At 32.9% G+C, this 23,251-nt stretch overlaps 1 protein-coding gene across 1 annotated transcript in view; it reads right to left on the bottom strand.

The window, feature by feature from the left end:
• LOC124080732 (TBC1 domain family member 5) overlaps positions 1 to 23,251 on the bottom strand; it is a gene marked incomplete at its 3' end in the record, with an annotated part of 424,799 nt that overhangs the window by 122,239 nt on the left and 279,309 nt on the right. The window contains 3 exon segments of the mRNA XM_046426732.2: positions 85 to 135; positions 1,813 to 1,901; positions 9,691 to 9,793. Of these exon segments, the coding sequence (XP_046282688.2) occupies positions 85 to 135; positions 1,813 to 1,901; positions 9,691 to 9,793 (243 nt within the window).

Below are 23,251 nucleotides of genomic sequence, written 5' to 3'. Positions count from 1 at the left end.
TAGAAAAATAAAATAATGTTATGGTTTATCCTCAATAAAGTAATAATAGCATAAAAGAAGAAAAATAATAGTTTTTATACTTACTAGGCATCATGTTCCAGATACTCGGGGTTCAAGAGGGTTTTCATTTCCTCGCTTTAAAAAGTAATACAAGCAATCAAAATGTGCATTTTTTCCAATAACTGAAGAGGATACAGAGTTTGTCTTATTCGACATTTATAAGACAACTTTCATATAATGAATGAGAAAAATTAGCCTTTTTAATAAAAAGAGCAACTCCATTAACAAATAAAATCCTTTCTTTCTATAAAGATCAAAAACAAATAAGCTGCCTTGTTGGTGCCACAATAAAGTAGCTATCTAATTATTCTAAGCAACAAATACAGAAAGTGACAATATTTTCTTTGACTATGTTTGATCTAGAATAATTTATAACTCTATGATGTATCACTTGTCATCTAAAACCAAACAAAACATATAGTTACTGATTCAATATGCAATATCAAGACATTCATTTATTTTCTTTTAATGGCCATATTATTTGAACATCAATTAATCAGTGATAACATCTTTTACAAATTTACTTCAGTATTGCTTTACTTAGTAATGAATTCCAAAGACTGAAGAACCATGTTCTACTAATTTTAAAGCTACATTCAATCATCTCTACTTTCCTGTATATTCTCTATGCACATTTTCAAAAATAAAAGTGCCATGAAAACTGGTTTGCAACACAAACTGCAACCTGATATTTTAGAATAATTGAAGTGAAGGTAGTTAACATATCTTACTCTTGTCAAGATCCAATAAACTCAATAAAATCAGAAAAATTTAGAGGAAACTTGAAAATGCTAATTTCATAACATAGTAGACAAAAGTTAATTCACAGGGCTGTACATATTCTTTATAAATTGGACAGCTTACATCTGAACATTAAACATTACACAATTAAGATATATGAGATGTTATCTGCCAGTATTTTGTCTCCTGCATATTGGTGGGCTAGCTTATGGATTGCCTGACAAGGCCTTACAATCATACAGCTCTCTGTTCCCAAAATGCTTCTTGGTTGCTTTTCTGGCCCATCAGCTGGGGTAGCTTATTTTAAAAAATGAATTTTAATAATTACCTTAGTTAAATCCAATTACAAACATTATCTGCAGCTGGGCATGGTGGCACACACCTGAAATCCCAGCTACTCTGAAGGCTAAAGCAGGATGGTGGCAAGTTCAAGGCCAGCCTCAACAACTAAGTGAAACCTTGTCTCAAAATATGAAATAAAAAAGGGCTGGGAATGTAGCTCAGTGATGGACCACCCCACTGAGTTCAATCCCCAGCACATACACATATACAAAGTAGTCTCTCTCAACAACCTGAGAACCCATTTGATTTATTTACAGACAGATTCTTCATAGTACTGTTCTTTTATTTATGAATTAAGCTGAGTCAAAGCTGGTAAGGAGAAAGTATGTAATAAAGATATCATTCAGTTCACAGTGAAAAATGAGTCATCAGAATACATATGAGTATTATCGATCATTAGCACTTTTGTCAGTAAAACAAACATTTTTTCTTGACCCATCAGTTATATGTCTTCCTTTGAAATATACTAAAATTTTCAAAGACACAACTGCAAATCTGCCCCACAGCTAACCTGGCATTACAACTATTAAGTGGAATTACAACTAGCCATATAAAATACAAATGTTCACAACTTAACAAAATTTACAAGTACCTTTGATTTAAAAGATTTTGAAGCTCAAAAAGTAAAGGATATAGTAAGTAAGAGTAAGGAACTCATTAAAAACTTGCCTTGGCTGTGCAGACTCACTGGCATGTAGAAAAGCTTGGTGGTCACAATGAAGGATGAAAACTATGGGGGCTAATAGCTCGTGCATACCCTGAAACACAAGATCAAGAGAAATGAATGAGGATAGTGAAAGGCCATTAGTGGACAGTATAAGCTGAGTAATGTTAAAGATCTTCATATTATACAGAAAAGCATAAAAATGGAAAGGTACAAAATGAGATTTTTACCTACATTTAGAATTCGATCCCAATTCAACCACAGCACCTATTCTTGTTTAAAACACGGATAGCAGTTCTCTTTTAAAATAACATGACAAACAATAAATTGGCATGGTAGACAACCTTGCACCTGTCAGTTGCTTCAAGATCTGTACTCATAAATATGAATTTCATTTATGCAAATTATAATCATGAGCTACAGTGTAAAGATCTGCAGTAAGAAGGGCAACTAAGAACTGTAGACCTAAGAAAATTACATCCAATGTTTTCATTATATAATGGCTCAAAATTAGGATGTCTGTAGACTTAGGAAGAGCTAAAGTCAGCTAGCTAAAAGTAGTAGAAAATTTAAAACAACAACAACAACAAAACTTTAGAAAGTATGATAGAAAAGTTTTTCAAATATGATTTTCAACATATTTAATCAGAAAACTATTATAGGTTTCTTTTCTACTTAAACTAGGGTCATTTTCAAATTATTTAATGAGTTCACTAACATAGTATTTTCCCTTGTAATCTGAGGTTCAACTGACAGTTACACAAATAGGCAAAGAAACAAAAAGGCATAGTGTTAGTTACTAAACCGTCTTTTAAAAGTTACTCTAAAATTCCATTATTTGTTCATTACTTAGGGACAAAAGATATTAAGCATTAGTGTCAAGCTTTGTTCATTTAGATTTTTCCTCTTTAAGCACAAAATACCATATTCTAACAAGCTAAAACAGATTACTGTCCTTTCTGCCTCTTAATTGAAGCATACTTCTACTTTCCTTTTGCTTAGTAACAAGGATGTTCTTCTATAAAAAGACAAGACAAAATATCACCTTTAGAGGAAATATAAGTAAAATATAAGAGAGCAAAGAGGAGAGAACAACTTTGCTAGTAGAATTAGAGGTAGCTTCCTGGAAGGAAGGACAGAGTCACACAGATAACTGTGCAGTCACTAGTATTGTGCTAGTCTTAGGAAGTCAGTTGTTATCAAAGATGACAGTAGATTTTATCGAATTTCATTTCTAACTTTTCACTAGTCTTGATTACAATTATTTAATGAATATTTTGACAATATAACTTATAATCCATTGACAATTTATGTTTCATTTAAATTACCACATGACACTTCAATCTTTCTTGGTCAACATTTATTCATTTAATAAACCTTGGAATGAATGTGCTCTCGAAGAACATGGTAGATGACAAGAGATGAAATCAAGTGAGCTAATTGGGCTTTAAAAGTCATCATAAGGAGTTAATTTTCTTGAAATTATATTATTACTTTAAAAAGAAAGTGCCCAAATTTTGGCAATACTGGGGATTAAACCTAGGGGTGCTCTACCACTGAACTACATCCCTGGTCCTTTTTAGTTTTTGAGGCCAGGTCTCCCTAAGTTGCCAAAGCTGGCCTTGAACTTATGATTCTCCTGCCTCAACCTCCTGAGTAGCAGGGATTACAGATGTGTGCCACTGCACATAGCTGATGTGTCATAATTTTAATAATCAAAGTAATAGCATTCAAAGTAGAAAACTACAGAAAAGCAGAAACAAGAATGAAGTCAGACAGGAGGAAACAAAGAAACTACAAACTTTAATGGATAGCCTTATGGTAATATTTTAGCATATTTCTGATGTTTTCCTTAGAATAAAGTTTTCAGAAGTACAATTTCTGGGTACAAACATTTGTTAAAATCCCTGATGTATACTTTTATACAGCTCTCCACAAAGAATTCCCTCACTGTACAATATTAAAGTCACCATCTACATTCTTTTTTAAAAATTGTGTGAAATTTCAAAAATTGTTGTAATTATATATGTGAAAGCCAGTGAGACTAAACATTTTACTACCATTTTTAATTAATTATTTTGTCCAAATTATTGTTTCCTTTTCCCTAATGATTTGTAACAGTTCTTTACCAATTAAACCTATTAATGCTTCTCAATTTTGTTAGAAATATTTCCCATGTTTATCATTTGTCTTTTAATTTTGATATCTTATGTCATACTAAAGTTATACATTTTAATAGTTAATACAATAAATCATCCATCATGGGTTGTGTTTTTCTTTTTTTTTAATGCCTAAAAAGACTTCCCTCATATTGAGATTAGGTAAGAATATAGTTTTCCCCCAACCCCAGTAAATTCTCCACTCACCTGATATTAGTATAATTTCTGCCATAAAAAATATAACTTTCTTCTTCAAAAGAAGTAAAATTTACTGAATAATTAACATCTTCAATAAATTTAATCTATTCAATAAGTTGAACAGCCCATCTTCTCTATGCTTTCCAAAATGCCATCTTTACCCTAACCTGAATGTTAGTTCACAATTTTTCTGGATATTTTTTTTAACTTGTATTCCAATGGCTTGTATATTCCTGACAAAAACTGTACTATTATCCAAAATACTTGAGTCCACCCATGATCTTTGTTTTTCTTCTCCACCCCCCCCTTTTTTTTTTTGGTTAAAATTATCTTGCTAATTCTAACTTCATTTTTTCTTCCAGGTTCATTGTATCACTTAGACACAGAAAATGCTAAAACAAAGACTGGGATTTTTTTTTTTTTTTGACATTACTTTAGAATTAACTTGAAATAGATATTTTTAAGAACATCAGATTTTCCAATTCAAAATTGTGTAAAACTCATGATTAAACTTCATATTTCATAGGTTTACTACTAGCTATCTTTCTTTGTTGTGGGTGGTAATCTTCAAATAGGTCTTTCAGTATGTTTTCTAACTGATGTGGCTGGGTTAAGGAGGAATTACTTTTATATAATTCAATATTCCTGCCTTTTTAAGATGTTCTCTTCCTTCTAGTTTCTGTGACAGTACTCTCTCTAGATGCTCCTTTGTTCAACTATCATTCATCATTCATCATTCACTTATCCCAATAACTAGTAAATGCCTACATGTGCTATGGAAACAAAGTGAATAAAGTGGGACAGTTTCTAAACTTAATAGAGCTTGAAGTCTAAAGAAAAGACTACACAGTTATACAGAATAAGAAGTAGTGTATGTTTGAGTGTGTATTCAAAGATGTGTGTATGTATTAATACATACAGTTGGCCCTCTGTATCCAGGGCCCCTGCATCTGTGAATTCAACTAACTGGTGACAGAAAATATTAGAAAAATAGGAAAAAAAAATCCCACCACATTTATATTATTCATATAGACTTTCTTCTCATTATTCTGTACACTACACAGTTTAACAACCATTTACATGGTTCTTACATTGTATAAGATACTATATGTGATCTAGAGATGATTTAAAGTACATGGGAAGATGTGTGTTAGGTTATGTGCAAATACTACAACATTTTATATAAGGAACATGAGCATTCCTGGATTTTGGTACCCACAGAAGGGTCCTGGGACCATTTATCCAAGGACACTGGAGGAAGACTATATACATAAACCTAGATCTGACCACAAGTTCAGCACGAACAAGGTGTTCATTATACTTTGACTAAATGAAATACCCATCACTTAATGTATCAATGTATTAAAAAAGCTAAAATACAATATGAAAATAGAAAATAGTAGTAAACCATAGCTCAAATCAATAAAAAGGCAGTTCTTGGCAAAATGAAAATGATTGACTCCTCTGAATATTATTCAATCTTTTTTAAGTTCAGATTTGAATTTTACCTAAATTAGGGGACTAAAAATAACTGGAAGACTATTGATTTTGTTCTCAATTTAGACTAGTAAAGCCTGAATAATAATTTCAAGTGGGCTAGCAAAGTACCACTGAGGTTCAGCACTTAGCCAGCATGTGCAAGGATCTGAGTTCAATCTCCAGCATTGGAAAAAATAAAAAATTTACACATGGCAAGTGTGTGTTTTTGTGTGTGTATATATATATACACACACACACAGAGATATACATATATACCTTCAAAAAATAGATAATCAAAAGGCTTAATCATGAATTCAACATCTTATAAATTTGACAAAGCACAATTAAAAATGTATTCTCAGTATACTTTGGGTCCCAAAGTTCTACTTCTATCTGCATTATCAGCATTTCTCCTTGCTTAAAGCCTTTATCCCTGTTAGCTCCTTAGCAGTCACTGCACTCCAAACTCAATGCTAGTTGAAAATAAAGGTAACAAAGTTTTCTTCATCAACAGCCCATAGGCTCACAAAATTGAACCTGTTCTTTTATCTGCCTGTGTTCATTTAGCCCACCAAGCAGTCTTTATTAAAGCTGAGGCATCAGGCAGTCAAAGTTCATTAATACCATTTATATAATCTCTGCAGTTTCAATTAACTCAGCAAGACATTCTACTACATGATAACAATCTCATTAATTCAATAAAATCCCATAACTATTAACAATATGGTCGATGTTAAACGGGGTGTCACCTAGTACAAAATAATAGCTTTAACAGCTTGTGATGAAACTCAAGGTTTTTTCTTAAATTTGATCTGGCTAAATGTTCAGTCCTGCTACAGCAAGGTATTATTTCTCTGTAAAGAATCTATAGGATTTTAAACATGTACAGGGAGTAATTAAGTCTTTTAAAGTGAGACCCAAGAGTGAGCTAATACTACTTTCTCTTAATCAGTAACTGATAGACTTTACCTGTTACCAAGAATTTGATCTCCATATTCCTGTAGTCTTCACACAAATGCAGTGGTCTACATATATCACAAATGGTGGAATGTGATGTTGTGTATTTTTTTTTCCTTATCCATGAAACTTATTTCTATTTTATTAGATTTTCTTAATCCACTTTTATTCTTTCTTTAAAGAAAAACAGGAAACAAATGTGTAACCTGGGATAATTTAATCCTAACTTGATACACTATCAATAAATCTATTACTATGAGATATTTTTGAATTGGAAAGAGGAGCCAGAACAATGAGGAAATAGGTTTAACAACAAAAGCCAACACAATAAGAGCAGAAAAACAGAAAAATTCTGAAGCCTTGAAGACTTTGGACTTTGGGCTAATGTGTGTCAACAATACCCTTATGGATTAAGCCATTTTGAATAGGGCTTCTGTTGTTTTTCAATTCCCATTCTTTTTTTGGGGGGGAGGGGGAGTCCTTTTCTGTTTGTTTTAATTTTTTCACCTTTTGACTTTGTACTCAACTTTAGATAGCCTATCACCTTTCAAAGACATTTCCTTCCCTGAGATTATATAAAAGTTTTCTAAATCTTTTCCTACTATTTTCACATACTTTTAGTTTTTATATTTATATATTCCATCAAAAACTTATTATTCAATAAAGGTATAATCTAAACTTTTTTGTCCTAGATGGAAAGCTAAATACAGCAAATCTGTTTCCTTTTCCCTAATTGAAATCTCATATATAATATATCTAGTTGGCTCCTAGGTTGTTCCACTCATTTGTTGGTTGATTTTTGTAATATCACAGAATTAGATTGATTAAAGTGCAGCAGATTGAACCCTGAGCCGTGTACATGCTGAGAATGTACAATTACCACAGAAATATTCTCCAGCCTCTAGCCAGTTTTATAGAAATTTTGGAGAAAACGTGAAGAAAGGAAATCCTTACATATTGTTGGTAGAAATGTAAATGAGTACAACCATTATGGAAAACTGTGTGGAGGTTCCTCAATTAAAAATGAATCTATCAGGGGCTGGGGTTGTGGCTCAGGGGCAGTGCGCTCACCTCACACATGCAAGGCCTTAGGTTCATTCCTTAACACTACATAAAAATAAATAAATAAAACAGGTATTGTGTCCAACTACAAGTAAAAAATAAACATTAAAAAAAAAAGCAATGGATCTATCATATGATACACTGCTCCCACTGCTGGGTATATATCCAAAAGAAATGAACTCAGTATATAGAAGCTACATCAGCACTTCCATGTTCACTGCAGCACTAATCACAATAAATGGAAACAACTTAAGTGTCCATTAAGGGATGAATGAAAAAAGAAAATGTCGGGTCCATATACAAAGTGGAATACTATTTGGCTATTAAAATGATGAAATTCTGTCATTGCAACAACATAGAAATAAAGTCACTATGTTAAATGAAATATTTCAGGTACAGAAATATAAGTACCACATAATCTTACTTATGTAGAATCTAAAAAAGTCAGTCTCATAGAAGTTGAGAACGAATGGTGGTAACCAAAGGCTAGGGAGAGTAGTAGGGTAAAAAGGACAGAGAAAAAGGTTGGTCAGTGGGCACTAAGTACCATTTAAATAGGAGAGCTATGCTCTGGTATTCTATTTTATAGTAGGAAGACTAAACATTACCTGGTACCCAACAAATATTCATACTTATTACATGTCAAATAAATACTTTCCAAATGTAAAAGAAGCAAAAAAAGTAGTTTTAATATTTCCCTCTGTTTTTTGTACTTCCATGTTCTGTGAAAACTCCAACATAATTATGAACATGCTAACAACAACAATAAGGACCATAACTACTGATAGAAATTTTTAAAGAGCACTCCATGTTCTTAACTCCAAAGTAAATACTATTATTGTCCTCCTCTCACAGATAAGAAAAGTGAAGATTAGAAGTAAGGGAACTGCTGATGAGGAGCAGCTAGCACATAGGGAAATTTTTATTCAAATAAACAGGATATGAGTCTAAACTCAGGGCTTTTAAGCACTAAACTATGTTATTCTCCATTAAAATAACTATAATGCTTTTAGGAATTATTCAAAGTAACCAGATCTAGTTTTAATGAAACAGATTATCACTGAAAATGATGATACATTCTAAGGAGACACAGTCAGCATGCAATTAATAAAAAGACACTACTAGTTTAAGAATTAATATAAAGACATTACTAAATTAAGAATAAAATTATTCGCTTCGATGTTCTGTATATACAATAACAAACACGTTATTTATTATAATGTTAATCTCACTTGGTTTACTATCTTAAACTTCGTAAGTTTGAGTTAAGTATATTGCTTTTACCACAGGTGTTTTCTGTTACATTAAATTGAAGTTTGGCAGTCATCAACTAGATGTAAGTTATAATTTGATTGTTTTGGATTAATGAATTTCATCTGTATTGCCTCTAAATGTATATTTGGAAAAATAAGCAAAAATATTCAAAAATATGTATCTTCACTGGAACACAATAAACTTTAACAGGAAACCTAGATATCTTGATATAATTAAATGATTCAGTTTTCAATAAAAGTAAAAATAATCTTGTTTGCTTTAGTAAAGAGTCAAATAACAGGAACATAAAGAAATCAACTTGAACAAATTTTAAAAAACCATTCTGAAGCTCTATATCGGGTAAGTTTTAAAGACTAATAGTACATTTATTTATTTATTTATTTTTTTACATGCCACATCACATATTTATAAGTGTTGTACTTAGGAACAATATTTATACATACAACTGGGAAAAGTTCTATTACTAGACTGGCTTCAAAGATGCTGTTTATAAACAAACTCTCAAAAGTTGAGAGAAAAGATTGAACATCTTATAGAAGACAATTTGGTAGAATGTCTTATAATGAGAAAGAAGCATATGTGCTTCAATGAGCTTACTTTTCTTGCCATGCAGCTGACAAGCAGCTCTTAGATTGCTTTAGCATTATGATACAACTCTGTATACAATAAAGGTTGCATTATTGCTCTATCACTTGTCAAGCTGTATAGAAAATTTTGAGTCAACGGATGCCACCTGTAAGATATTTTCATTACCTGTTTATAAAGCAACTGCTCGTTTTCTCTAGCATAACAGAAAAGAACATCTGTAAGAATCTTTCTCACATTTTCTTGTTGGAAAAACTGCATTTCGGGAAACCTGAAAAAAGGAAACACAGGATTGAAACTGACTGGCACAATTTCAAGAATCACCCTGAAACTCTCATCTCAAAGAGGTGTTAAGGGCTGCTTCAGGTTTACAACTCTGTATTTGCCTTGCAACTTACACCATTGGTGGGATTAAAAAAGGAATAATAAAAGGAAAATGATTATATCCCAGGGGTTAATGACATCCTTCAACATCTAAACATTTCAAAACTCTTCACATATTAAAAGTCACTGCATGTGTGAATATAAATTTTGAAAAATAATTATAGCCTACATAGGTTTGTTTTAGTCCATTTGGTTTTTAAAATTAGAATGTGATTTTGTGACAGTACCTTTTCAAGAAATACACTGTCATTGTTTTTTATGTAAATTTCAGAATTTCAATTACTTATGACCACATTATCAGTTTCATCTGATTAAAATGTAGATTTCAACTGGAACAAAAGTTAGTATACATTAGTTAAATGCTCTCTGGATCAAAAACTATATCAGGTGCTTTGAAGTAATGCAAAATAGAAAAAGGGTAGAGAATCTTCTTAAAAGGAGTTCAAATAGTTGTTTATAATGCAAGAATATACAGCTCCAAGAACCCAAATGCAAACACACAACAATGCAATACACAATTATCTGTTAAAGGCTGAAGGTATGTCATCTTGGAATAAACAGGGAATTCTGAACAGAATTTTTGGGAGAGGAATGACATGAAAGATCAGTGGGAGCAGTAAGTAAATCAGAAGGAAAGTGATGAAGGTACAGAAGGCAGTGAGGATTTCAAGGGTGCAGGACAGAACTGTAACTAGTAATCAGGAGGAATGAAGTACTACCAGCAGGGAGAAAGAGCATGGGGAAAGAATATGGGACACGTCTTTCTGGAAAGAGCTTTCAATGCTGAATTTAAAACTAAAATTCAGTGACTACATTTTTGAATAGGGAAATAAAAAAAGAAGAGTCTGTGGTTAACTAAGTAGAAATAAGTCAGAAAGAGAAGAGTTTCTAGGAAGGCTAAGTATGTTATAATGAAGGGAAATGAAAACTTTACAAACATAACAAAAGCCCGTATTCAAATATGCTCCATAGGTTCTAGTTATGTAATCTTGAGCAAATGATTGCCTAACTACCTCATCTACTAAGTAGGGAGAACAACATTGATCTTGTAGATTGAGATCAGATCATGTGAAAACACCAAGAACAGCACCTGAGAAGCTGTAACCACTCAGGAACAAAGATCATTAACTAGTCTTTGAGTAATGGAACTTTGTGCACTGAAAGGGAATTGGGTGATATTAGAACTAGAAAATAAGAGACAATGTTAGAGAATGAACAGGAAGACTATGTAGAACACAGAGAAGTGGCAATTACTGGAATAGAAAAATAATCCTCAATGGAGTCTTTTAAAGAGCAATAATACCCATTTTCCTTCATATCATAATGGTTTCCTGCCTTCTTTAAGAATAGAATAATGTCTCTTAGATATGGAGTTTCTCTCTTTCTTCCTCATTAAATGACTGAAAGTTAGCCCTCTGGTTCATGACCAAAGATTTGGATTAACTGGCTTAATAATTTTGTGTGTTCCTTTCCTTGCATAGTATTTACAAACTTTCTATGCACACTGGCCCAACTAAACACCGTTTCACTATTGCAAATCTGAATGGATCATGGAAGAAATTACCAAACTGCTACTCTGTAACAAACATCCACAAACTATATAATAAGAGTTCAACATCTAAAATATAAAAATGTATAAATTATATTGTATACCAAATCGTGGTTTCATTTAAATGCATACAAACCTCTTGCATGATTAAAAACTTAAAATCTAGAAGAATTAAGTTGCAGGTAGATAATTTAAATTGCCCACTTTTAGCAAACACCCAATCAACTGAAAATGCATATTAGGCAGACAGCACATCTATGCCAAAGTACAACATCTACAATGATCTACAATGCAAAAGTGCCAATTTATGAAATTTCAAGATCTCCTTTTTAAGGAAAGCTACAACTTGTTCTCTAAATTCTGATGAAGAATCCATAGCAGGGGCATAAGGCACAAAGATTGACAAAAGTTCTGAAAGAGAAATCAAAGTCTACGCTAGTACAGAAGTTAGAACAAGAACTGAAATTCAGAGAAGGTTTAGCTGAAAGAGCTGGGAGATTATCCAAACTCAGAAACTAATTAGCAATGAAACTGCCACAGAGAAACTGATACCTGTGCCAATGCATCTGAGCAGTCAGCAGACAGCAGTACTTTCTAACTCCTTCCCTTACCAGTTAGAAATGTCAGAGAAATCAATTTACGAAAAATCCCATGACTTCAGAGTGACACAGAAGAACATGGCTCAGAAGGTGGATGAACACATTTAACAATAACATACTTCCTACATAAAAGTACTCAATGGTCGTATTTTCAAGGTGCAAAATAGAAGGCACTGCATTTATAGGCATCAGATATAAGAAGAGAAAGTTAGCAACATTTCTAGGAATAGTAATTGGTTTTTGATGATATACTTCAAGTTTCAGAATAGCCTCCCCTCCCCATTTGACCTCTAGACTTTCCTTTTACCCCATGCCAGTTTGTGCTGATTCAGGATAAGTAATTTTGACATTAGGCTAACCCAGCTATTTCATTTGAAAGGCGAATTTGTTTTTGAAACAACAATAACAAAGAATATTAACCCAGTCTGGATTCAACAATTGCTAAGATTTTGAAAAATCATCAATGACTACAATTTCATACAAAAAAAGAATAGTAACTTCAGAAAAAGTGAGATTAAAGCAAAAAAATGAGAATTGAAACTGTAAAAGCTCATGATTCTTTCAGCCCAAAATATTAGTAGGACAATAAAAGGGAAAAATTCACACTACATAGGAATTGAAGACAAATTTTGTGATTATCAGACAATGAAAGTCCAAGAGAAGTCATTTTTGCATTTGCCTGGAAAATGAAAATGGAAGTGTGAAACAGGTGAGGTTAAAACTCTGAAATTACAGAAAAACAATGAGAAAGTAAGTTTTTCATCAAGAAATTTATACAAAAAATCTAAGATATATATTTGGTGGAAAAAGTGATTATTTCAGCTTTAACTCTGTTGATCAATATTTAAAATTGCGGAGTTTCTCTTAGACATAATAGGGCATTTGACTGAATAAATCTGACATAAAAAAATATAAAATCAACACACAAAAATCAGTAGTGCTTTTCTATGCTAACAATGAATTTTAAAAAAATCAAGAACAATCTGATTTATATTAGTTAACAAAAAAACTTAGGAATAATAAGGAGATAAAAGATTTATAAACTGAAAACTATAAAACCATTATGAAAGAAAATGAAGAAGGTAAAAATAAAAAATATCCTGCGTTCCTGGATCAGAGGACTTAACATTGTTAAAATGCCCATACCACCCAAAGCACTGCACAGACTCAATGAAATCCGTATCAAATTCCCAATGATATTTAGAAAGTAAAATCCTAAAATTCATATGGAAACATGAAATAACCCACATAGCAAAGATCATCAAGGATTACAACCCAAAGAGCCAAAAAAATAAAGCTGGATATATCATACTGACTTCAAACTGTATACAAAGCAATGATAATTAAAGCAGCATGGCACTGGCATAAAAACACACACATCAACCAATGGAACAGAGTAGAAAGCACAGAAATGAGCCAATTCATCTACAGTCAACTGATTTTTGACTAAAGTTCCAAGAATATACAATGTGAAAACAACAATCTCCTCAATAATGTTGTTGCAAAAACTGGATATCCATATGCAGAAGAATGAACTGGGACCCTTACCTTATTTACACCAACCATATAGGAAAAAAAAAATCAACTCAAAATGAATTAGACTTAAATATAAAACCAGAAACTGTGAAACTACTAGAAGGAAAATACAGGGGAAAAACTACATTGGTCTGGACACTGACTTTCTTACTTTGAACTAAGGAGCACAAGCAACAAAAGCAAAAATAGTCATAGGGGATTACATTAAAATAAAAACCTTCTGAGGTTGGGAGTATAACTTAGTAGTAGAGTACACACTTAGCATGCACAAGGCCCTGGGTCTAATCCCAGTAGTTGCTTACTAAATAAACAAATAAATAAAAAATTAAAAAATAAAAAATTTAATTTCTTAAAACCTCTGTTCAACAAATGAAGTAAGAGAATTTTCTCCCACTGTGGAGTGGGAGAAAATATGTGAAAGCCATACATCTGAAAATGGATTAATATCCAAAATGTTTAAGGAATTCTAACATCTCTATGAAATAAAATAATCCAGTTAAGAATAAGACATTTATCAAAAGATGATATAATGGTTAACAGATAAATGGAAAATGTTCCATATCGCTCAACATTAAGGAGATAGGAATTACAATTAGGACCACAAATGTATTAAAATATAATTATTTAATCTATTAAAAAATCTGCAGTATGGAAAAAGTAATGAGATATCATAAAAGTACTGTGTATAATCTTGGCTTTGTATCTTAAACCAAAAGTGTTAGACAGTAGTGTTTTCAATATAGGTTTTAAAAATCTTCCGATGTAAACAGAGAAAAGAGCAGAATCAATCCGAATCTACCTACTACCTAATCAGTTTATACTGATTATATATATGAAACTGATTTTATATATGTGTATGAAAACAATATATGTGTGTATATATCGCCTCCCTAGTACTCCATTATTTTGAAGATAATCCAGACAACATCACCATATCTATGTTTATTTCTAAAAGATACAGTTTTTAAACCACAGTATTATAACACTAATACTAACAAAAATAATAGATTAACTCAAACATCCAATGTTCAAATTTCTGTGATTTCCCAAGACATTTTAACACTTTATTCAAGATCTGAGAAATATCTATCAATGCACTGCAATTTATTAATGTCATTTAAAATTCCTTTACTTGATAGATTTGTCCTTTTCTTTTTCTTGCAATATATTTATTAAAGAAACCAGGTACTTTAACCTGTAGAAACTTCCCATGTTCTGACTTTTATTTATCATATCTCCATTGTGGTATTTAATGTGTCACCCTTCCCCTGTATTTCCTATAAGTTGATGATTAAGTCTAGACAGTCAGATTCAGGTTCAACTTTTCAAAGAGATTCTTCATAGAGAGGTAAGATGGTTAAAAATAGGTTCGCCAATTCTTTGACTCTCCTTCCCTGTGAAGGTAGAGGAATCTAACCTCCCTTCTTAGTGACCAGTTTCTCACAAACTAAATACAGCTAAAGTGATGCTGTGACATAGGTTTTATCTGGCTGTCTCTCAGAACCAAGCCACCATGTTGTGAGGAAGCCAAGCCTTGTCACATATAGCTTGTGGGAAGGATAAGTGGAGTGCTTCAGCCACAGCTTCAGAGGTCTAAATTCAGAGTCAGCTTCAACAGCCAGTCATGGTCATGAGCAGCCTCCAGATGACTGGAGCTTCTGAGTTTAAGGCTGCTCCAGATGGGGGAGAGCAATGAGCATTCCTGCTGAACTTGGCCCAAGTTATATATTGAGCAACACAAAGTCTGCTATTTTTTAAAGTTTTAGTTGGTAAATAATGTAGCGATAGATAACCAGAGCAGTTAGTGCTATATGCTTCCATCAGGAGGTATCTAACAGTAGCTTTCTATGTGATGCAAGCAACCACTGGATAATCATTGCCTAGACTTATTAATTCATTAGAGGTCATAAAATGGTAAGACTATAACTATTTTTCTTCCTTTAATATCTAAAATACTTTTAAAAAGAAACATTCTTAAGTTTTAGCTATTCTGAAATACAATTCACCATAGTTTAAAAATTCTTGTTCATTTTCATTACATTTGGTTCACAGATGCTTGTGGACATCTGATTACACTAAGATCTATTAATGATAGGAATGGACGCTAGTTCTCTCACAAAAGTAGTTTATGACAAATAGATTAATCTACTTGTCTTTTGGATATCTTCTCATGTGACTGCAGTATGGTAGAAAGAATGAGGAAGAATGGGACAGAGAGCAACACCAACTTTAGAGACCCCAACTCAGGAACTCAGATGCCTGTTGGAACTTAATTGAAAAAACATTCAGCTAATGGTCTTATGATACAGAAAATAAAGGGAAGCCAGGGAAATATTTGGGCTATCTGTAATGGAGAGTTTCACAGAAAACAAAGAGCAAGAAAGAATATTTCTAAGCAAGAAAAGGGTTAAGAAAAGAGTGAAATGATAAAGGGCTTTGTCACTGCATTATGGTACATAATTAGGTAATTAGAAGTATTAAAACAGACAAAGCATTGGGCCCAGATGAATTACTGAAGATGCTAGTATTCAATAAGATGCCCCAGGGGAAAAAAATGAAGCCCTTGGTGAGGGTTTATAATCATGCAGTGGGACAAAGAAGCACAGAGAGACTTAAAGTAACAATAACTGATGCCATGTCTGCATTTCAAAACCAGAAAATCAAAACAAGCACTCATCCAAAATTTAAAATGAGCTGATGAAAACTCCCTAGTATACTATCAAACACCAAAGTAACTATAATACCTTACTATAGTTTGTTTTATTAAAAAAACTGAAAAATTAAGCCAAACCATAAGAACAATAATTTGATATAGAATGAAAGCAGACATATCAAATTATTTTTCTTCCTGTGTGGAAAATTTCATCAGTTTCTTTATTCAATCAGGCATGGTTTGTGTGTTTTCCAGGTTTAGACGTAAGATTTATTTTCCCAGCTTCCTTTTCAGTTAGTTGTGGCCATATGACTGAGTGCTAATCAAATGGAATAAAAGTGGAAAGTATGTGTGAAAACAAATCCCTTCTGCCTTACACACGAACAGGAATCAGTCTGAATCCTCTAGTCTTAATCAAGACATCAATGGTCTGCAGCAGTAGGAGAAACCTGACTGAACTCTCATGAGAGACTCCTAAGCCAGAACTTTCTAGCTAAGCTACTTGCAAACTACTGATCTGCAGCAACTATGAAATAAATGATTATTTTTCTAAGCCACTGTTCTGGTTGATTTTCATGTAGTAAAAGATAATTAATAGAGGTCTTGAAATCTGAAATCCAGGTAATATTCAAAACAACTAAAATACACAGTAGAGATGTATATGGGACTTGGATAGAAGCCAGAAGCACCTTCAAGAGATTGTCACTGAAGGACAAAAGGGTACAAAACAGACAATTAGGTAAAGTCCTGGAGTGGGCCACCAATGAGGGTTTCAATGAAAATTAGGAAACCAGGAGAAATGGAAGAAAAAGGTCCCTTATTATGTAGTAGAGAAAAGTCTGACACTATGGTAGTCTCTGGTTTTATGAAAAACAGGAAATGTACCTAGTAAGTTGGGTGATTTAGCTAAGGAGATATTCACGTAGAGTGTTGAAGGTACCACCAGGTTTATTCTTGTTACTTAGAGTAAAATAAAAGAAAAGCAAAAGGAAGAACTAATAAGCATAAATTAGCTGAAACTTGCTATATCTGAAAATAAAAGTTTTTCTCATTCTCAGTCTTTCCAGTCATCAAATGGTTGCTAATATTAAAACAATGCTTTTGGGCAATCTCAAATCTAGGATACAGACAGAAAGACAACATGAAAGATGAAACCTTTAATCTTGTTACACTATAAAACCCTTTATTAGTATCTCGAGAAGCTCTGAGATAATGCCTCAGGGCCCTTCAGTCAGACAAAGGCTTTGAGAAAGATTTATAAAGTGTGCCTCAGAGAACCTCTAACAGGAAGAGGTCAGGCCTACACTGCACATAAGAGCCTCTCATATCAAAGAATTCACTGGTCCCAAATGTTAATACTCCCCAAACTGAAAAAACACTGCAGTAGAATATATGAACCCAGAGGGCAGAAACCTATATACTCAGTCTCCACCTCTTAATAAGATATGAGATACACATCCATTTATGTTTCTGTCCCATTTGGATACTGAAGGCGTTAATAAATGTTTCTTGAAGTGAGGAAGTTTCAAATGCAAACAAAATCTGCATAAATTAGTGTGGTGGAAAGACCATTTCCATTTGAACCATCAACGAGCTACATTTGCTTATTTTAGTCATATTCTTCTTGCATTCAACTTTTCACCTTCAAAAATAAAATTTAACTAGATGACTACCAATGATACAAATGCTATTATGGGAAAATATAAAGATACATAAGAATTTACAACTCAAATTCTAAGAGAACAAATAGAAGTTTTACAGACAATTTTAATAAAAAATGCACAATATGTGAAAAAGAGAAGAGACAGTCGACTAGAATCTTTGAGTTCTACATAGGACAAGGTAATTTCTCAAGTAGTAGATTTTAAATGAATAAATATATCTACAAACCTACAAATGAAAGGGAAAATGAAGCATGTTCTGGAGGAGTGGAGGTGGAAAGATGAAGCAGAAGGAAAGCCTGAGCAAAAACAATTTGTTTTTTTAAGGAAGAAACGAACACATAGTTCTCACAGGTCTTAAAGTGGAGGTGAATACTGATTTTTACAAGTCAAGGAAACAAAGTAGGAATCTGTGGTGATGACAAAAGTAGTATCCAGCCCAATCTCTGAGAGTCTAACAAAGAAGATGGGACTTTGAAATCACCATACAGTTGAGAAAATTTAAGTACAAGTACTAGGAAGATAGGATGGATATTTGGGAAAGGGAAGATAAGACTGGAGTTCAGGAGGCAGGAGCAACTGCAGTAGAGGTTTACATCTAAAGTTCTTTTGGTTCAATAATACCCTAACTCATAATAAAACCTTCAACTCTATTGCCTTCTCTCCTCAAAAAATAATGTTTCTACTCATACTGTAAATATGAAAAATTAGGAAAAACATTTGGTGTATATGTGAGTGTGTGTATGTTTGTCTCTGTGTGTGTGTTTATGTCTGATTATGTACCCATACACACCTCTACCACAAGTGCAAAACTTGTTGTAACTGGAAATACAGATATTATTTTGCAGTTATCAGCCATTAAAACAGAAAATTTTAAAAGAAATCCAAAGCATTTCCACTGAACTACCAAAGTAGTTTCAATTACAAATCTGTTTGAAATTCTGCAAACTGTGGTACACTAACAAACAGGCTATGGCTATTAAAAATATTTCACTCACCAGACTTTACTTTTTAACCTACTTATAATCATATGAACTTAACCATAAGTACTGCTTTAAATAACCTGGCTTGGGCTGGGGATAAAGATCAACTGGTAGAGTGCTTGCCTTGCATGCACAAGTTCCTGGGTTCAATCCCCAGCACCACAAAATAACAACCACAACCACCTGGCTTATTTAAAATGAAGAGGATCTCAAAAGCAAAAATTTTGCAGGTCACCAGCTATGGTTACATGTGCTATGCTCCATGTACTACTGCTCCTACATGCCAAAGACTAAGAGCATCAGGATACTAATCTAAACACTGTAACTAAATGTTCTTTAGCAAATAAACCGATATTTTCATTTAAATACTGAATATACATATGTGTGTATATGGTTTTTTAAAAACTCATAAATTAGAATAAATGTATGCTAAGAATTTGCATGCATATATGAAAAAAATAGGAAATAAATACCTTAACACAAGAGCAGTATGGGAAAACACATATTTCTAGATGTGTGTGTGTGTGTCTGTGTGTACACACATACAACAGTCATAATTCTTTTGCTTTTATCTTAAATATGAAATGAGGAAGGACTGTAGGCCATTGGACAGAACTGCTTCTAGTATTTCTGAAAATCTGTTTTCCCCCTCTTTAATATTTAAGAAACACACACATAGGTTGCCGACAACTCTTAGAGAGCGGCTTGTGTTGTAGTTTTCACTTTCTCGGCTGTGAACAAGTGCATATGTGAGGGCTGGTCGTGCATGCACAAGCATGTACATTGCCTGCATTAAATAAAATCACAACACAACACCAAGTACATCCACTCATTCATGTGTGCCTGCAGTCCACCTCAAGGAGACTGAAAATATAAATACAAGCTGCTATTTTGGTGTGATCACACGAATATGGCAGCTTGTATTTTTTTTTTCTCCTTAACATTTTAACACTGGGCAGATTGTCTGCATTAACTCACACCAAAATCAATTCTGCTCTAAAATTGTTTGTAAAAATCCTCTTCCCTGAGGAATTAGCTTTTTATTTAAATAAAATATGGGTTTGGAAGAAACTGTGTAAATAATACCAACATTTAGGACATCTTAACTCTGTAAAGTGAGAGAGTCAATAGACCAATGTACTAGCAGTATTTTTGCCAAAATGGGAATTGAAGGGGAGGGAGAGATGGTCTTTATATTAATATTTTAAAAAAATTGACTGTAAAAACACTTCTGTATACTGGTTTGTTTGTTTATTTGTTTTCCAGAAATGGCCTAGTTATTAGCCGCAGACTACAATGTAAGGTAAGAACTACATTTTAGGTGCTGGAGTTGTAGCTCGATGGTAGACTCCTTACCTGGCACATGTAAGGCACTGGATTCAATCCTCAGCACCACATAAAAATAAATAAAAGTATTGTGTCCATCTACAGGTTAAAAAAAATTTAAAAACCTACATTTTACCAAAATCTTAGATAAGACACATATACTATAAGAGTAGATTTTTCTCAAGGGGAAAGAAAGGAAATAAAAATAAACATTTAATATATGCCACATCTAAATGTTCAGCATCAATAAAAAATAAAATTTAGATACTCACATCATATATTATACAAAAATATAAAAATGAGTATGTTGCTGTTCAGCAGAACATTCTGTAATGACAGAAATATTCTATATATGTATTGTCAAGTACAGCAGCTTTTAGCACTTGAATGTCACTACCGTGTATGGATACTGAATATTTTATTTTATTTAATCTTAAGCTTAAATAGACAACATACCTAGGGCCTAACAAACCAGATAGCACAAATCTGTTGCTTTAAAAATAATTTTAGCAATTACTAATAAATACACAAAATAGCAAATGATAAGTGAGCACAAAGTTTGCTTAAATCATGTTTGAAGCTTAACCAACATATAAACTATGAACAAAAAGAAGCATTAAAATGAGTTTCCATTTTTGTAAGAGGAAAAAAAAAACAATCTACAACATGAAGAGTCAAGGAAAAAATGATCTACTGGAAATATTTACAATATCTAGAAATACAAAAGACTAAAAATTGAAGAAAATGACTAGCACATCCATTTGACAATTAGATAAATTTTTAAGTATAGTCAAAGTTAAGTTACAAGGATAAAGACAAGTTAAAGAATGCTAATCTTTTACTCGAGAGAGAGAAAGGACACATTTAAAGATGAGACTATTTGGCAAGAGTTATAAATATGTTAATTGGCAAATGATGGTATAGATGCTGTATTATATTTTTAGAATAGACCTTGATAGACCAAATAACACTTCTTTAGCATCTACTATGAAAATGATATTTTACCCTAAGCTCATTATTTCCCTTCATTTTAAATAATACTAAAACTCAGTATTAATGCTACAGCTTTTAAAATATGGCAAGATTTGTCCAGAATGGACAATGTAGTTTCTAATTTAGAAGTGCTATAAACTTGAAGTTCCTAGAGTTACCTTTTGATTATCATTGTTTTTTTTTTCAGTAACAAAAATGGGAATAGTAACAACTTCATTAGTTAAGAAGCAATTAACTGAAATAAATGAAAAGTCCTTTGAGGTAAAACAGGGTTAGTGACATAAAAGAATATTAAAATTAGTTGAAGAGGAAGGTAATATTTAATACAGTGACATATCCAGATCAAATAAATTCAATAATGATGGAAAAAACACAGCTCAGAAGATCAAATTTTCTTGTTTAAACTAGAAGGTTGACCACAGAAGTATTTTTAAAGGGTTCTTATATCTCTAAAGACTGAAAAGATGTTAGTGTAACTAGAATTGAACAGCACCAATTGTCATTGATAAGTTTCACAACTACAGATCATTTATTAAGCATCAACTTGACTACATACATTAAGACAAAAAAAAGAGTAGGGCCAAAACCTTCAGGGATTTGTCATTAGGTAGAAAAAATAAGACCTGGGCTAACTCCAGAGCTCTTCTACGTAGTACTACTACTACGACACCAGCTATCCTGCACTATCCCTGTGCCCCCTCTTCCTCTATTATACTTTAAACTTCTTATGGGTATATAAATATTTATCTTGGCATTTCCAGTCCCTGGTGCCCTGAGCAATTAAGATAAATATACTGAATGCACTGGCAAGTGGACCTAAGTAAATGTTAGACCCAACAATTAAATAATGTCATTAAAAAGTTTAAAGAAAATTATATAGAACATAGAATAGGCACAAATTCTATCAAACTGAAAAGACTAGAAACTCAGAGACATGGTGGTAATCAACTCAGGCCTTAAAGGGCGAGCTCTCAGAAATCCAACAGGGAGCAGTAGAGGGAAACAGCACTCAAGCAGAGGAGAGCATGGAAAATCAAAGCACAAAACTTGTTCACAAAGTAATGCCAGAAGAAGTAGTCTAAAAGGTCACTGGGTGTGTGTCAGGGAAACTGTGTAAATCCATTTTCTCTGTAGTCCACAGGGAGTCATAGACACCTTTGGATTAGGCAAGTAGCACAATTATTCATTTGCTTTGAGAAGAGTCTAAAGCACATGGACTAGACTGGAAGTGGAAAGATGTTAGTGAATAAGTAATGCTGTATCCTTTTCTGAGCTGTGTACTTTTTTCTTGTTGCTTTACAGACTGGATGGGGGCAGAGGGAATGGACTTTAGACCAAGAATGCCTTGTAAAGGTGCAAAGTAGTAAAATTATTCAAGTTATTTAGGTTTTGTGATTAAGCAATTCATTAGGCTTTAAATGACACTAACTAATTACCTTATAGGCACCATATTAAGAGAGGGTACGGAAATCTCCTCTAAATGTAGAAAGAACCATGGTAAAGCCTTCAAGTGGAGGGGAGATGGAATTTCGCTCATTTATACTATGAACTATAGGTTCTCCTAATTGCCTTTCTTGAATTTTGAGCTTACAATGTTAATTAAGATACAGTAGTAGAGATAATTTTTTTAAAAAAATTAGTACTATATGTATGTGTATGTGTGTGTGTACTTTAACAAGAAAAATACCCAGAAAATGAAGCAAATAGTTAAAAGAATATGGCGTTCAAGACCTAATACTCTTTTACACAGCAAAGCAGAAATGTTTAAAGTAGCCAACCAAAATGATGAAAAAGCTCCTATTTGGTTTGACTATCCGGTTTTTATTTTCTCCCTCTCTTGTTTTAACTAATCTGGTCCCTGTGGCCTCTGAGTGGGTGGCTGCATAACAGCCACACTCCCACCATTTCCATTCCATAACTGTGGAGAGATGAATTATAATCCTTCTCAGTAGACAGATGGATTTGAAGCTATCAATTTTTTTAATATAACTGCTTGGCACTTTTTAAGGGATACCTCTACTGATTGGTTAGCAATATTTACTGCA

This window comes from Marmota monax, unplaced genomic scaffold (assembly GCF_021218885.2).
Source record: "Marmota monax isolate L192 unplaced genomic scaffold, Marmota_monax_Labrador192_F-V1.1 WCK01_AAM20220418_F8-fsc00452, whole genome shotgun sequence".
NCBI classification, from domain to species: Eukaryota; Metazoa; Chordata; class Mammalia; order Rodentia; family Sciuridae; genus Marmota; species Marmota monax.
Note: the sequence above shows the minus strand (reverse complement) of the source record. Positions and strands in the feature narration are given on the sequence as shown.